The 16250-nt window shown below is 40.0% G+C and overlaps 1 protein-coding gene across 20 annotated transcripts in view; it reads left to right on the top strand.

The window, feature by feature from the left end:
* DST (dystonin) overlaps positions 1-16250 on the top strand; it is a 293815-nt gene that overhangs the window by 115633 nt on the left and 161932 nt on the right. For 18 of the 20 annotated variants that reach the window (XM_042016274.1, XM_042016275.1, XM_042016296.1 and 15 more), the window contains one exon: positions 12206-12372. In XM_042016274.1, coding sequence (XP_041872208.1) covers positions 12206-12372 — 167 coding nt within the window. The other 2 variants (XM_042016277.1, XM_042016278.1) reach the window with 2 other exon arrangements.

Below are 16250 nucleotides of genomic sequence, written 5' to 3'. Positions count from 1 at the left end.
CCGTGGCAGGGGTCACCATTCAGTAGACATGCTGCCTGCTTTCCTGAGGTGGCCATGTGTAATCTGGAGAGCTGGGTCTGGCCTTCAGTCACTGTTCTCCTGGCAACCATTCCTGGTGCTGCCTGGGCTGTGTGCCTTGCAGCCCGAGGACTGAAATTTGCTCTGCCTCTGCTTTAAAATAACCAGAACAGTTTTAGGTCTGGTCTTCTCAGAGATTTAAAAAAGGAGCTATGTGGCCAGTTGTCCCATCTGTGACTGTATGTGATTGTAGAATAAAGTGTGTTCCACGTTGTAGCTACATTGTCTGTCATTAGCCAATACAGCAGCATTACCTGTCCTTCAGCATTTGTTAGGGTATACTTGTGATATTTTATTTCTCAGCTGAACTCCTAGCTGTTTCTTCTGTAATTCTTCAGTGATTTGTAAAAAAACAAAAAGTAAAATTCTTAAGTCTTGGGTAAGAAAATGAGGGCAGAATTCTTGAAATTTCTGGGACTCACCTGAATCACAGCAAGGGTGAGAGAGGCCTAAAGTCATTAATGCCATGAAACCACCAATAAGGAGCAAATTCCTATTTTTGTAAGCCAACTCACTGGATATAAAACCTCTCCTGTTGGTGACTGTGACTTGGTAGTTGAACATCTCTTTCAGAATTTGAGGAGTAGTTGCCAGTACCGCTCAAACAGCTCCAAACCTTTTGTTTGTGCTGGCAAGCCTTTGTTTTTGTCGTTGTTCTCTATCTTGTGCAACTTTAATTTTCACTTTCTCTTTGACTTATGTTTATCTCTCTGTTATTCTGCATGTGACCTTAGGGCTGTGCAACAAAATGCTTGCTGGTTATCTGGTATGCTGTTTTAGTACCGTGAAATGACACGTCCCATTTGTGCTAAACGCTCCATTACTTGTGCTGTGTTGAGCAAACACACTAAAAAGAGGGGAAAGGGATCTTAGATCCAGGAGCACCTGAAAATGTATTCCTAGTAGGGTTTTGATAAAAGATACCTGGCATGGTCTGATTGGCAAAGGGGAATAACTTCTGTACAATAATTGCTAACTATATGAGATGAATGATAAAGCAAAAATTAGCAGTGTACAGAGGGTGAATGGTATCATCATTTTGCAGACCAACAAATACACAGATATTCAACAACATAGCCACTATAATGTGTTATGCACCTGTCCCACGTTAAGAACATAATGCATTTCCCAGTCACGGACATGCCTGACAAATTACAGAAATCTCTGGTTAAATGCAAACCCGTACAAATCTGTGTGAGCTATTTCATGTTCCAGTGCTAATCGTTTGTTTTCCATGTCTTAAGATTAACCTCTTGTTTGTGATTAAGCAGCCTCTAAGACAGATCAAATTGCAAACAAGTGTTGGTCTAATTCTTTATTTAGGTTATGCTTCTTAAGGGGTTTTGTGCCAGAAAAAGTCTGTTGTTAATCTCCCCATAAAACTTTGCGGCATTGGTGGGTATAAATTTGTATGTTTTACAGGTTTTGTTTAAAAGAATACCAACAAAAATCCCAATACCAAAATAAAGAAACACAGCAATCCCCGGTAGTATTTTTAACAGCTTTGATTACCTGGATCTCTGGCTTAAACCAGTGCTGAACTTCCACTCAGGTCTAGTCAGATTAGTCAGATGTCCAAGAGAAAGACCTTGGCGTGGTCGTCACTATGTTGTGGTGATTCTCACAGGCTTCAGAGGTAGTCTCTTGATATTCTAAAGAATATCATCTATCCATTCTGTAGCTGACAGATTTTAGAAGAAATTTCAGTTTTCCTCTTCTGAATCTCCAGTGTAATCCTGTTAACTGTGTCTCTTTCCTTGCTGAGACCAAAGTTATGACTTAATAAAATTTCAGTTAGCTGAAAGGGGTAATTTTTTCTTTAGTTATTAGCATTTTAATTTATCATCTTTGCTTATTTTGCTTAGGGTTTTTTATATAAAGAACCCCAACAACTGATATAAATGCATTTATCAATTCTGTTGTCCTTGATCTTTTCTTTGGTTCAAGAGCATAAGCGACTTAGAAAGTTAAAGTGACTATAAAGTTACTGTTTGGTTCTTGGGAAAAACAAAAGGAACAGCAGAAAGAATTGCAGAGAGCTGATAGCCTTCTCATGAATAGCTGGTAAGTATTGTTAAAGTGGTTAGTAAGTCTCAAAAATACCTATTTCTAGGAAGACAAAAAGACATAAAGGCTACTAATCATCTGCAGAGGTATATTTGGAATGCATTTATTTCTGGCTAATACTTAGAAATGGATAAATCATAGAGAATATGCTGAGATGGAAGGGACCCTTCAGGATCATCAAGTCCAGCTCCTAACCCTGCACAGGACACCCCAGGAATCACACCATGTGCCCTGAGAGCATTGTCCAAACACTTTTTGAGCTCTGTCAGGCTTGGTGCTGTGACCACTTCCTTGGGGAGCCCGTTCCTGTGCCCAACCATCCTCTGGGTGAAGAACCTTTTTCTAAACCTAATCCTCTGCTGCCACAGCTTCAGGCCCTTCCCTCAGGTCTTGTCACTGGTCACCACAGAGAGGAGATCAGTGTCTGCCCCTGTGCTTCCCCTCACAGGGAAGCTGTAACTGCAATGGGGTCTCCCCTCTGTCCCCTCTTCTCCAGGCTGAACAGCCCAAGTGACCTCAGCCATTCCTCATACGGCTTCCCCTCCAGACCTTTCACTCTTCTAGGACTAGCTGCAGTTACACCAGGTGTATTCGAGTAAATTGACCTGGAATATGCAGAAGTAGGGCAGGATTTCTGGGAACACTGATACTGTAACCAGCGTTTTTGAACTGACTCTTGTATTTTTGCAGTCTCTTTTTTTTTTTTTTTGATTTTACTTCCGAGGCATCTGATTTTTTGAAAAATTGAGTTATTCTTAAGAAAAATAATCAAAATTTAAGGTATGAATGAAAGAGGATTTGCAAGATCAGGGACTCTATGAATTACTGATTGCATTACGAAATGTAATTGGTAGCTATAAAATAACAATACGTGTTTCTTCTGGCCTATCTTGAATTAGAAATGATTTAACATTTTTGTGACAGTCAGTGTGCTACTGAATCTACAAGTGTTTGGACATAACAGAGTGTTCTTTAGGGACATTTTCTGTTTAAAAGAAGGTGGTATCATGCTGACTGTTAAACAGATGTAAACAATTTAAAGGAAATGTGTATCAAATCACACTGCAGTAAAGCACAGTAAAATAATATAATACTGTTTAGAAAGCTTGATACCCATGTGTATTAATTTAAAAATGCACTTGCATTGAAAATTTAAATTTGCAGTATTTTTAAGGAAATTCTTGCCCCCTGTGAAATTTGCAGAGGAAGAACAGCGTTAGCAGTGTACATGTGGTAGGTTAGTTTAACACATTTTAAATTAGACAGCCTGAAGATTTGCAGTTGTTCATTCAAATGCTGGACACTTGTCTTTAATATTTTGCATAATTTCTGCTTTATCAAAATAATATATTTTTATGTATATCTTAAGATTATTATACTATGATCTCTTTAACCTTATATTATTACTAGGCATCTTGTTGTTAAACCAGAAACTATATCTGTGTCAAATGAAATCAGCCTTGGCCCATTGCACTTTAAAGTCCTGAATCATCTTTTCTGATGAGAGAGAAGACAGAGAAGTACATATTTAGGTGTAAAAGCTGGGGTTTTTTTTGTACAAACACAGGCATGTCATTTAGAAATTTTTTTTTTTTAATGTATTTTTCTGTTAATTAAGGGGGGCTGTGTCAGGACCCAACACAGACCCATGTGGAAGTGTGCTTTAAATCAGTAAGTCCTCTGGCCTTAGCTGAAAGTCACTTTTCTAAAGTAATTTTTCTTAGCAGACTAGAATACAACTTTTTTATTGTGAGTAAAAGGAGCATTGTCACAAGTGCCCCTGTAGGTTGAGCATGCTACAAATGCAAATACAAATTGAGGCTATGAAAGAGTGTAGTCATAGAATAAACGTCTACTTCGAGAAGAAGCATGTTAGCATTGTGTCTGTTCATAACTGCCCATCTGTCACAGTATTCTGTGGTGTTACAGTATAAAATTTTCCAAGCATTACTGTCAAATTTTACCCCAGTGCCCTGACAGTAGTCAACAGTGAGCAACTGTATCCTTGGAAATTCTTTGGAGGCTCTCTTAGTTCTTTGTTGTATTATTCATTCTAGATCCTGTCAGTAAAATGTGGAATACTTCACATTTTTTGAGAGACGAACTGGCCTTTAGGGATAAAGCTTCTGGGTCTCATTATTGCAATTCCTTTCCAAATAAACAAGGGAAATTCAGTGGTAACACCTGATAATGCCTGGCAAGTCGCTCTGTAATTCTTTCTCAGAGTGAGAAACCATACACATCTGTCCTTGGCAAAGTATGCTGGTTTTAGTAGACTTCCCATATCCATGACAAAAACAAAGAGGAAAGTTAAAAAGATTTTTCCAAACAAAGTATACTAAAGATTAGACTTGCTTGCACTTTAAAAGTGTATGCTTCTACTTAGTTTTAAGTATAGTTAGATGCTTCTTGGATCTTGCGTTCAGAGCTACACAGAAATGCCTTACAGAAGCATGGGAGGAGGATAAAGCTCCATTTTTATAAACAATAATCCTAAGGTCAGTTTTCTAGATAGATTGGCTTTTATGATTTGTTTCACTTTTATCTGCCAGGAGGTTTAACTCGGCTTCAAAGTTGCAGCCCCAGTACGCAGTGTCACTGCCCTGAGCAAGCTGTTGTGCTTTTATGACGGCAGTGAAGCAGCAGGTTATTTATAGCTGACAAATCAGTGAAAAATCACATTAGCTGCTATGAAAACTCCACATACAAATAAAAACTTGACCCCCAGCAAGCTGTCAGAGCAATTTCTGATCCTGTAGTTTAATCTTTCCATTTGTGGATCATTGGATAGGTAATAAAAACATATGAAGTGCAAAACAAATCTGCTGACTAAATCCCTGCTATTTACTGTGCTGCTTGCTGTTGGATTTGGAGTGTAGCTAATAGTTTCAAAGGTTGCTACATATTTTTCTGCTTTATCTTGCTCAAGTTACTAAGTGAAACAGGGAGTTAAAATACATGTGAGAAATTTCTATTGCTCATAAATGCTATGTCATCTCTGTGAAAGGCAATCAGCATTACAGCCCAATGCTGGAACAGTGATGTTTTTTTAAGAGGATTGGTGGCCAGAAATAAGCCACAGTGTCTAATCAGACACAGGCCCTGCCTGGGCACCGAGCCACAGCGTTTATTGCGTGTGCATTTCTCATAAGCAAAATGGCTACGTACTGAGGCGGGTGGATGTGAAGTCTGGAAGAAATTACGGTGGAAATGGCAGTTCTTAACTTTCTGAGGAGAGTTTAAGTGTATATAAATACACGGGAATGAATGAAACTGTGTGGCTGTGAGTTACAGACAGCCAAATGGGGAATGTCTGTGGATGTGTGAGGGCTGAAAAGGAAGAACAGTGTTTAGATCCTGCCAAAGCTCCCTTAAGTCCAGATAAACATTCCCCTGGAAGAAAATATTTCAGAAGAAAAAGGAGAAAGAAATCAACTGAGGAGGGATCGGATTCAGTGCACGTTAAAGAAAATGAAGAAAAAAGACCGTATGAAGTGGAGATTTCAGAAGACATCGGGATTCATCCCAGGGGTGTGGGACTGGCCGACTTCTTCCCCGGGAGAGTGACAGTGGCTAGTAATGCTCTGCCTGTGAGTACAGACCTGTCAGCTGATACTGCTAAAGCAAAAGTTTTCTCTGCCGAAGCAAAGAGTGATTCTCTTTGTGAGGAGAGCTTTCATGGTGATAATCAGAGGCTCGCCAAGTCTGGTGAAACAGACACATGGTTAAGGGAAGAAGAGAAGAGAAATTCAGAGAAACATTGTGCATGGAAAAGGAAATATTCAGAGGATGATAACAGGAGAGAATTAGCATTTCTGAAGAAATCCAGTGATCTTTGTTATAGAAAAGGAACTACCTTGGATTCTGCTATCCATATTTTAGGCAGACAACATGAAGAAACTGAGTTAAACATAACTTCTTGCAGAATCATGGAAAATGTTTCAAAAAGCAGTAAATCTGGAAAGTTGCATCCCTTTCTTTCTGAAAGTAAAAGTGATCCATTACTTGAACAAAAGTGGTTTTATCCTGATGCTGTACTTTCCCATTTGCCAAAAGAAAAGGCATTGTTTAGCATTGCACCGAACAGGAGCAAGGTAAATATTTTGATACAGTACATTATCCTTAAAAGTTAGCTTAGAATAAGTATTCGGTACTTATTTGAATAAGTATTTTTTCTATTACCAAAATATCTTCACTTTGCAGAGTATAAACCTTTTATCCATGCTATGATACTACATATATTTGTAAGACAGAACATCACACTTGATCTTTTTCAAAGGCTATGTAATAACTCTATACTTTAGGGATATTGATATATTCTTGTGCTATTTTCCTCTCTGTAGTTTGATCTGTTTCCTAATATAGGAAAGAGATTTTCATGTTAAAATGTTGCTAGAAGGTGGAGTGAATTTTAGGGAATTTGCATTCAGTATTTGCAGTAAATTTTGTGACCAGCTCTTCATGGTCTTGTAATTCCTTTGGGTCTTGTATCAAGGAAAGGAATATTTCTAATTCTCTTCAGTTATGGCCAGTAGGAACTGAAGAATGATAGAGCTATGTAGGCAGCTTGAAATAGAACAAGAGAACATTAATCATGTTAATAGCACTCTACACCTCTTTTAAAGGATCTTTCCTCCCAAACTGCCTAGATGCCCTATTAATATTAATTATTGAAATTCCGTCTTCCTCTGAGGGTAGGATTATTTTATTTTTATAGTAAAAGAAAAAAAAATACATTCTTAGTTGCAGAATATCTGAAGGAAAGTAAATTTTTTGTAACCATGCTTACCAATTCAATCCATATTTCCAGTTTTGCCCCACTCATCTTCAGGACAACTGAAATCTGTACATGTGAGTCAAATGCTGATACCGAGATCTGGTCCAAAACTGGTTCCCCTTGCTCAACAGGGACATATTAGCTTTCAGTTGAGTGAACAGAGGGAATGGGCATATGCCAAGGGTACTTGTTACATCAAAGAACTAATTAAATGTCTTTTGCTTATATAATTTACTTTTCTAACAGAAATCAAACAATACTTTTTCCGAGCTTAGTTTTTAAACATAGATAACACACCCAATTACAACACACAGTACACAGTAGTACAAATAACCTCCTAATACACATGGAGATCTTTGCCCTCCTAATCTTAGCTGGAATTCAGGAACAGCTTAGGAATGTTCTTTGATTTGTACAAAACGTCACTGCTGAGTAAGAGGGTGTGAGGCTTTGTCTGTTCAGCTAAGCATGGCTGCTTTTTCCTGTATAATGAAAGTAATACAGCTCCTAATATTGCTGCACTTACTACTCCAACCAGGTCTATACCTCTTTTTACCACAGAGGAAGGGAGAAAAAAGAAGACTTCTGTTGAGCATGCACATCAACTGATATTGATAAAACACTGCATGAATATGAAACCTACTGACATGTCAGGCTAAATGTCTCAGTTGCTGAAATGTCTGGCTTTCAGTTCAGCTCCCTTTCTCAACCCAAGATTCTCAGTGTAAGGAATTTTAAGAACACTGAGGTTTGACCTCTAAACAAAAGCAGGAAAATCTAGATTTCAGACTTTAATTACTGTACAAAGTCATAACCAATTTCCTTCTGATTGTTTCTGAGAACTAGGCAAGCATTTTAATGCCTTGTATTTCTGTCTTTTTTATACTGAGTGAAGCTGGTATTTATACAAGTTTGCAAAGGTCCAGTTACTGGCCTGAGCTAGTACACAAGGTTTGCAGTTAGCAGTCTCAGCTTTACCGTTTTCTTTGCTGTAATTACAGAGATCAGTAGCCTTCCCTCACCTTGTCAACTTACCCATGCTGTAATGTACTCTCAGCTTACACAGTGCTTCAGATGTGGCTGGTAATTGAAAGCACATTGGCTGTTAAAACTGAGGCAGGCACCAGAGGAAACTCTTTGGAACAGTTGGGTAATTTGCACTGTAACAGAGACATGACATCTTACCCTCTGAAACAGTATGGTCCCCCTCTATTGAAACATATCCTTTGAGTTTCTTTCTGTGGCACAGTTTCTTATGCATGTAAAAAATTATGATTTTGTATTCAAATATGTGCTACTTCATTACCTCTGTTTTCCTGATTACAGAACTTGCCTTAGAGGCATCTACTGAAGCGTTGCTCCTGGCTACTCATTAATAGCTTTGGGAGAAAAGTTTGTTACTCTCTGCTGAGGCCTAATAAGCATTTCTCAGATCATAGTGTGGCCTGGGAGGGAGACAATACACCACCACAATCATGCATCTCTAGCCCATTATATACTTTAGTGCAGTTTAGTACATTATGTCAAGTTTAGACTTGGTTCAAAACATTTAGGATAAGATGGTATCAGAGGGAAGACTTCTTACTATCTGTATGAGTCTTACTCTTCTTCTGTTTGCAGTGTGAAAATGAATCACAGAAATCCAGCACCACTGTTGATCTCTTAGAAAGTCTTCTCCACTGCTCTGCTCTTTGGGCTCCAAACTGCATCACTAAAATCAGTGCAAGGAAAGAGCTCGAGGCTTTTCAGTGTTTGGATTTTGTATACTGTGTGATGCAGTGGGAATTTACAGGCTGAGAAAAAGCATGTGCAGTAGCAGACGTGAATGCATTCTCCCAGTTATAAGCAAGAGAATATTTAGTGCCAGTTAAGACCTTGATCCTGAAATAGAAGGCCTGTTTAGAGAATTACCTCTGTTACTTTTTCTTGCATAACTTTTAATTCACAGGCTTTGAGATAATTTATAGAACTGTGTCTCTGGCAAACAACTGTTCAAGCTCATGCAAATGCTGTAATTCATTCTTTCCATGCTTAAGGAACAAATGTGCTCTAGTTAAGCAGTTTATAGTGAGTAAATGATAGGTGTGTGGGATACGAAATGTTCACGCAAACTTTGCTTGGAAGGACTAAATTTTATGAGTAGAAGATTTGATTTTCCCTTAACTTACTTTCTGTTCTAGTATTCTTAGTTTAATAGCCCTTCTGTTTTTCTCCTATGGGAAATGATGTTAGAAATACTGACAATAATGCACAGTTGGTGGAAAAGTATCTGTACTGCCCTTATGGGATTATCAAAGGAAAGGTGTGCTCTCTCCCTCTCCCTTTCACCTTATTTTGTTATGGTAGTATTTTACTTGTTAATAAGTTTCAAGTTAATAGGGCATCTTGCAAACTAGAGCCCATATTTTTAAGTATATTAAATATAACCATTTGACCCACCATTTCACTTAGTGTATTTTTATACTTTTAAAATACTAATTCACTGTCTATGAAAAAGTCTGGAATGTTAGCCTTGAAAGCTGAAATACTTTATTTAGAGAACAGAAGTGCTCAGGCTGTTTTAGGTCTCAGGCTGATGTTAATGTTCCTTAACCTGTGGTGAAATGGGCTACCTCCATGAATGATGAAAAGCCTATTCCTTTTCTTCAGATGGCTAACTAGGGTGCTTGGAAGATTTTGCATCAAAAACCTGTTGATTTTCATGTAGTAAACTGAATTAACATTTTAGCCATCCAAAATTTCAGCTGTGAGCTTCCCTAGTGGTCATATTCAGAATAAAAGTTCTCCTTGTGTTTGTGTCCATGGCTAAAATGTTGTTTATATCTAACAACAGGTACAAGTACAGTCTTCAGATGTTACCTTGATGTATGAAATTACTTGTTTCCAGAGGAATCTAATGTGCACTCAAACATGCTGTGTTTGCACTCTCAGCAGTCTGAAGTGTACATAGCCATCCCTGCTCAATTAACCATGAAGGAGCCTAAAGGTTTGAGCTTAGAAGTAAGGAAGGGCTATTAGCAAATCGCATTGTTACCTTGCTCATGCTAGAATATATTAAAAAAATCTGATAATTAAGGATTACACACAGAGGACTTTCTGAAAATGACAGACAAAAAATATAGGTTTGGGTTTGTTTGGTTTTTTGTTTTTTTTTTTTTTTTTTTTTCTTATGCTAGACATCTGGCACTTCCAGATGACATCATCTCTTTCAGAAGCGCTGTCCAGATAAGCAGTAAATGGTTGACTTCATTTATATTGTGATCTGGTTGTTCTGCAATGAATAGAAACTAAAGCTACTGAAAAAACATTTAGTTTGCTTTCTTGCTTTGAAATACCAAACAATAAAGCTAACCCACAGGAAAAAAGTCTTACACTGCATCTGAGTTCCCTGGATTTTTACAAGAAAATTTTCAGTGGTTACAAGTTGGTCTTCTGCCACGTTGTATTTTCTGTTGTCTTTACATACACAACTCATCCCATCTATATTTCATTCAGTAAATACTCTTTGCAGGATTTTGATACCTAGAAACTTACAAATGATCAAACTGCATGTGTTGTCTACTGTGTTTTGAACACAAAAAAGGGTTTTTTTTTCTTTCTGTTTGATCTTTCTTTAAAATCTGCTGAAGCTGGAGACAATAGGATGCAAAAATGCTGTCAGATATTCAGAGGTTATTTAGGGGCTAGTTGAACAGTTAAAACTTTTTCATTTTAGCCTTGGTGTTTGTATTTTCCCCTTACCTAGATCCAGCAGATACAATGGCCTGTGATAAGTATCTGAAGAACTGCATTCACAGCTTGTGATTTTGTGGTCACTTGAATAGAAAATAATGTAAATTTTTTTCCTTATATTAAATTTATTTACAATTTACTGTATAGGTGTAAATGCTCATAATCCCCTGAAAGTATGAGAGATGATAAAGCAGAAATTGCAGTAAGCTCTATTGCCCTGACATATTTAAGGCTCTTCCTTTAGTTCCCTGCTTCCTAGCGCTTCCCAGCACCTTGTCTTAGGCAGTGACATAACAACATCAGTAGTCAAGCTACATATCTTTCTTCTTGGCACTGTGTTTTGTGTGGCTCTAGTGTGAGAAAACCCCATAATTTCCAGCCTAGCCTGTTGGAATTCCCCCTGTCAGAGCCTAGACAGAAGATACCTTTGTGTGCAGAGATTCTGAGGCCAGGAGACATTGTTATGACCATCCCATCTGACCTCATGAATGTAGCTGCCTGATGTACATTAAAACAGGGTTGCTGGAATTGGCACAGCTCAACTGAAGGCTCTTCTGTACCTAACTCAAGTACTTAGAGTTGTTTGTGGGCAAACCTGCCCTGAGCTGAGGCTGGCTCTGGAGCCAGAGCAGTCCTGTGTCTCCCTGCAGTGCTGAGTGTGTGCTCGTGGGGAGCAGCCTCTTACAGGGCAGCTCACAGAGGTGCTTGTTGTCTACCCACAAACTGAGGCATTGTCACAAGCCCTCTTGTCTCTGCCCAAGCAGCTCTGCCTGCTTTTTGTATTAGCTGAGCTACAGTATTCAGGTCCTTATGGTACCTGGGTTCCTGTGTAGTTCATAATAACCTTATATTATATATCTTGTTTGGATAAGTGGTAAAAGGCGGTCACTTAGAAAAACGACAACATGCCATAGCACTTTCTTTGTCGAGGCATGTCTTATTTTTCTTCCTTTTTAGAGTTTACATTTACAGTGAGTACAATTTCTGTAGCATGAGGTACAAACAATATGTGTACAAATTCGGGAAATGTCTGCATCATATTTATACTGTGGTAATTTTCTAAGGAAACTGTCTGAACTTCATTGGGAGATAATCTAATATACTGTAAAGTAGTATTTGAGTGTAAAATTCCCAGTACTTTCCTGCTTTCTCTGATACGGAGTTGATAATCCTTAAATAATACAAAACGGAACCTTCTTGATCAGACAAAATTTTTATTTATAATCTTTCAGTCTTTTAGTCATTCCTAAAATACTCCTCAGAAAATTTTGCCTTAAAGCTAGTATTGTCAGTTTTCACTCAGAATGACTGTTTTGTTACTGAATTCCGGAGCATGTGCTATAAATTAACCTGTTTTAAGAGAGGAATTTCACAGCTAAATAAATTATGAATAACATAAATACGGTTATTGTACAAGTGTGACTATATACATATAAAACATATTGCATTTTATATATACTTATATAGCATTTATATATAATAAATTATCATAATAATAATACATATTATGGATTAGATGTAACTGTAGTTTTTACATTAACTGTGTTTTAGATATCTGATATCCATGTTACTGGGGAGTCAGAGGATATGTCTGCTAAAGAGAGATTGCTCCTGTGGTCGCAGCAAACAACAGAGGGTTATGCTGGAATACATTGTGAAAATTTCACTACCTGCTGGCGCGATGGAAGATTATTTAATGCCATCATTCATAAATACAGGCAAGTACTCTGTTTGCTCCCTTGGAAAATGTTAATTAGAGCATTTTAATGTACAAAGAGAGAGGGCTCTCTGGTTTATGTTGTAATAGCGCTGCAGCTGTGGGGATGACACTGACTCTTCCTCAGTGATTTCCTGCTCTTTGCAGCCAAAGGATGCCTCATTAACCTTTGCATGTCCCTCCTTCCTCAGAGAAGTATTTCCAGGAATACTGTATGTATTTAATGGGGCATGTTCAAGCTGCTAGGAAGGATGTTTCCAGAATTCAGTCTTCTCCACAGTCCCTTTTTGTCATACTGATGTTTAAGTGTAGTTGGGGTAGAGGCAGAACTGACCACCAAAGTCCAAAACTGCACTGCTGGTGAAACAGTCAACTACTGTATGATCTGGGATATGTCTGAGATCTGTCTTCTTCCTTGTGTGACTTTACCTTTGGAGTGTAGAGCTTCTTCAGTGTTCATGTGTGGAGCCCAGATCTACTCTGAGATGCATTTCCTGTAAAAGGGTATTTTCATGGAAAATGTGACCAGCTGGCTCAAGTGTTCTCAGCCTGAGAAGGGATTTGTGCTTTGGTGACCATACTCTTACAAAGTTAAGCAGACACTATAGAGTCACTGGTGGCTGCGACTAGAGGCTAAAGGGTACAGGATATTAATCTGAAATACAGCTGAAGATGTCTACTGACAGGGGAGGATTTCTAATTCTGGATTCTAAGTGAGAACAGGTTTCTCTTGACAAAGCTGACTTTGGCATCAAGCTTATCAGAGGAACAAGATTTAATCATTGATGTGCTCGCTGTTCCCTCTTGGTTGGTGACATATCTTCCTTACTGTGTATTTTTTTGGTTCCTGAATTGACTAAGAAGGTTTGTGTCTTAGAGGATCATGTGGGAGAGTATTCTGCCTGCTGGGCTAATTAGTGTGTACTGATCTGTCCTTGACTGCACAAAGCTTTCTGGGTTTATCATAGCACGTGTAGTTTGTACTGTATGCCCTGGAGCATATCATAAGGAAGTTTAAGAGTACATGATTTCGTTGGTATAATTTGAAGGAGTGTCCCCAGTAAAGGCAAATTCGGTGTTTTTTCATGCACATCAAGCAAACAGAGCCTAGAGCAGATTATTTTGTTCTTGGATTTCCTTTCGTGGGACCACTTGGCCCACCACAGAAGGAAGTCTAGGCAGACACAACATACATGTGATCCTTATGGGGATTAGGACATTAAAGTAAAATGGGAGACAAGTGCAGCCTTTTCCTCACAGGCTGTGTGTAAAGGCTGTGAGCATCACACACAGTGCTAAAAGTCCCTGAGAAGCTGGCTGTGGCAATGCATAATTTTGTGGTAAAATGAAGCTGCACTGGAGTCAATGAGGTTGTTTTCTGACTATGCTTCTGTTCTGGGTAGCTGGTCAGGGAGGAGGTGCATGCCAGCAAGAAAGTCTCTTTTAGTAACATTGGCAAGACAAAAGGAAATGGCAAAAGACAAGGGTGTTTTACCCAGGACAGAGCAGCCAAAGGAATGAACATAGCACAGGCAAGTATTTGATAAAATAAACAATATGAAAGATGCAGAGAGATTGGAAAGAGAAAAAAAAAGGAAGGAGCATAATGAGATTGAATAATGGAAAATATTTCCCAAGCTTCTTCAGATCCTTGTCTCTTACATAGAGCAGTGTAGCCTTTACTGCTCAAGCAACTGGTAATTGTGGTACGGTTCAGTTATTAAATAAAGAAAAACTCAAATCCTGTCCTCTGGCTGTGCAAATGTTAATACCTTGGGATATGACTGAATTGCTGTGCTGGAACAGTGTTCCTGGCATTACTCCATGAGTTTCATTCACAGTGTTTCAGCAGGGAAGAACAGGCACCTTTGACTCGAGTGTGTTGCACAAAGCAAGTGATTCAGTGGCTGAAGAGCAGAGTCCCCATTTTGTGTGCTTCTGTGCCGGTTTCCATTGAGCTTAACTTCCTTCTGTAAACATAACTTCACCTAAGGATTGTGTCCTTCTCAGGAATGTTTACCAACCTTATCTAATGTGGCTTTGCTGTGAGAAGTTACAGGTTTTTGGATTCCATTTCAGATTCTTCCACTGATTTCAGTGAGTTTCTGTGTTTCTTTCCTTTTCTGTTTTGTACCGTTAAAACAGAGCTAATAATTTCCAGCTCTTGCTCACAAGAGAGGAATGATCTTCCCAAACAGTCATCTGATATTTTTAACTGTATTGTTTTACTCCAGAGACCTCTTTTAAAGCTTGGTTTGTCTTCTGAGCAGTAAGTAGGTTAAACACTAAAAAATCTGCACAGTTCTGGCAGTGATTCTCCATTTGCTCTGTTTGTCTGTTTTATTAGCTCCCAATTTGTGGATCACAGGTGGTGTCAGGAGCTGGTCTGAGCATCCTGTGGATGCTACCAGCTGGTGTGCTCCACCAGGGTGGATGATCAGATGTGCCTGCTTGGGCACATCTGGAGTGGGGTGGGACCGTGGTGCTGCCGCTGTGGAGTACCCCCGTGGGGGCACATCTGTCAGCTGTGTTGCAGAGTGGCAGCCCCTGCACCAGGTGTGCTGTGCTCACTGGAGATACTTGTCTGTACAGAAGCACCCTGGGCTGGGAGGAATATCAACTCTGCAGATGGGGGATGGGGCTCTTCAGGTAGGACATGACTTCCAGTCCTGGAAGGGATTTAACTGGGCTCAGACCTAATTTTAAGGGCATGACATTTAGTGCTATGACAGTACAACCCAGAAGGCTCCAATACCCAGGCTTGTATCTAAAATTGCAGTTGTGCTGAGCCACAGTAAGCTGGATGTTGGATGGAGAGCATGTGCTTACCCATGCCAGGGCACAGCCACGGGAGCTCCCTAAAGAGGTCCATCAGGGCAGGGTCTGGCAGCCAGGGCCAGTTCCACTGCCTCAGTCACGAGTGGGGCAGCCAGGGGTGCTGCAGGGCAGCCCCAGCCCTCGTCACTGGGACCTCCCTGGGCATGTGGTGAGGCTGGACCTGGCACGTGTGTTGCCCACAGGTTGGCTGCACCACTGCAGGGGCCATAGCTCAGCTGTGGGCCAGAGGCCAGAGCACCAGCAGCTCCCAGAGGACAGCCTTGGCTCACAGCCTTGGCACCAAGGCTGAGAGGCCTTCTCTGGATGCACCATAGAGAACACAAGCTATATGAGTCCAACATGATCTCTACAGTCAGTGGTACACGAGACGGGGAGGTGTCACTGTCCAGTTCCAGGTGACAGGACAGGAGTAGCAGGCCATAATTACCTCCCCTCCAGGCATAAGTGATTTTTTTAAATTGCAAGTACGTACCAGCTTCAAGACTTCAGAAAATTGCTGAAGCTGTGAAGGGCTGGGCGAGGAGCTGGGCTGTGACTCAGCCGCCAGCAGGCAGGGAGTCTCTCCCTTCAGCAGAACTGGCAGCCTGCCTTCTCTTAACAGCAGGTTAGAATTGTTTCTTTTGTTTTTCTGTCTTGACAGAGGATCTTTGCACCTCTTAGTCCAAGCTAGTTAAGATTTGTGATGCAGAACTGCAGGTATAGTGCATGGACTCCCCCAAGAAGCATGGGAGATGCCCCATAGGACTGGGATACCCACTGCAGCATCTTGGTGGACATTGGTGGTCCAATGGGTGACCCAGGTTCTTCCCTGTCTCCCTGTCCTTCCTGCACCCACTGCCGTGCTGGCAGTGCTCCACTCCAGGGTCCAGCAGGGATGTGGGCTGTGTGCAGGTGCTGGATGGAGCACATGCACTGTTGTCAGTCACCCGTTCTCCTGAGCAAATGCAGGATATTTGTTTTCTGTCCTCTTGAGCAATGAGGATTTGTTTGTCAGAGCTTCTCATAAAGGCCTTCAGTTACTTTCTCTCTTACTTCTAAGAG

Source organism: Corvus kubaryi, unplaced genomic scaffold (genome assembly GCF_017639235.1).
Source record: "Corvus kubaryi isolate FWS band 111438036 unplaced genomic scaffold, C.kubaryi_AGA036_p1.0 split3-73, whole genome shotgun sequence".
NCBI lineage: Eukaryota > Metazoa > Chordata > Aves > Passeriformes > Corvidae > Corvus > Corvus kubaryi.
This window is presented reverse-complemented; position numbering and strand designations above follow the sequence as displayed.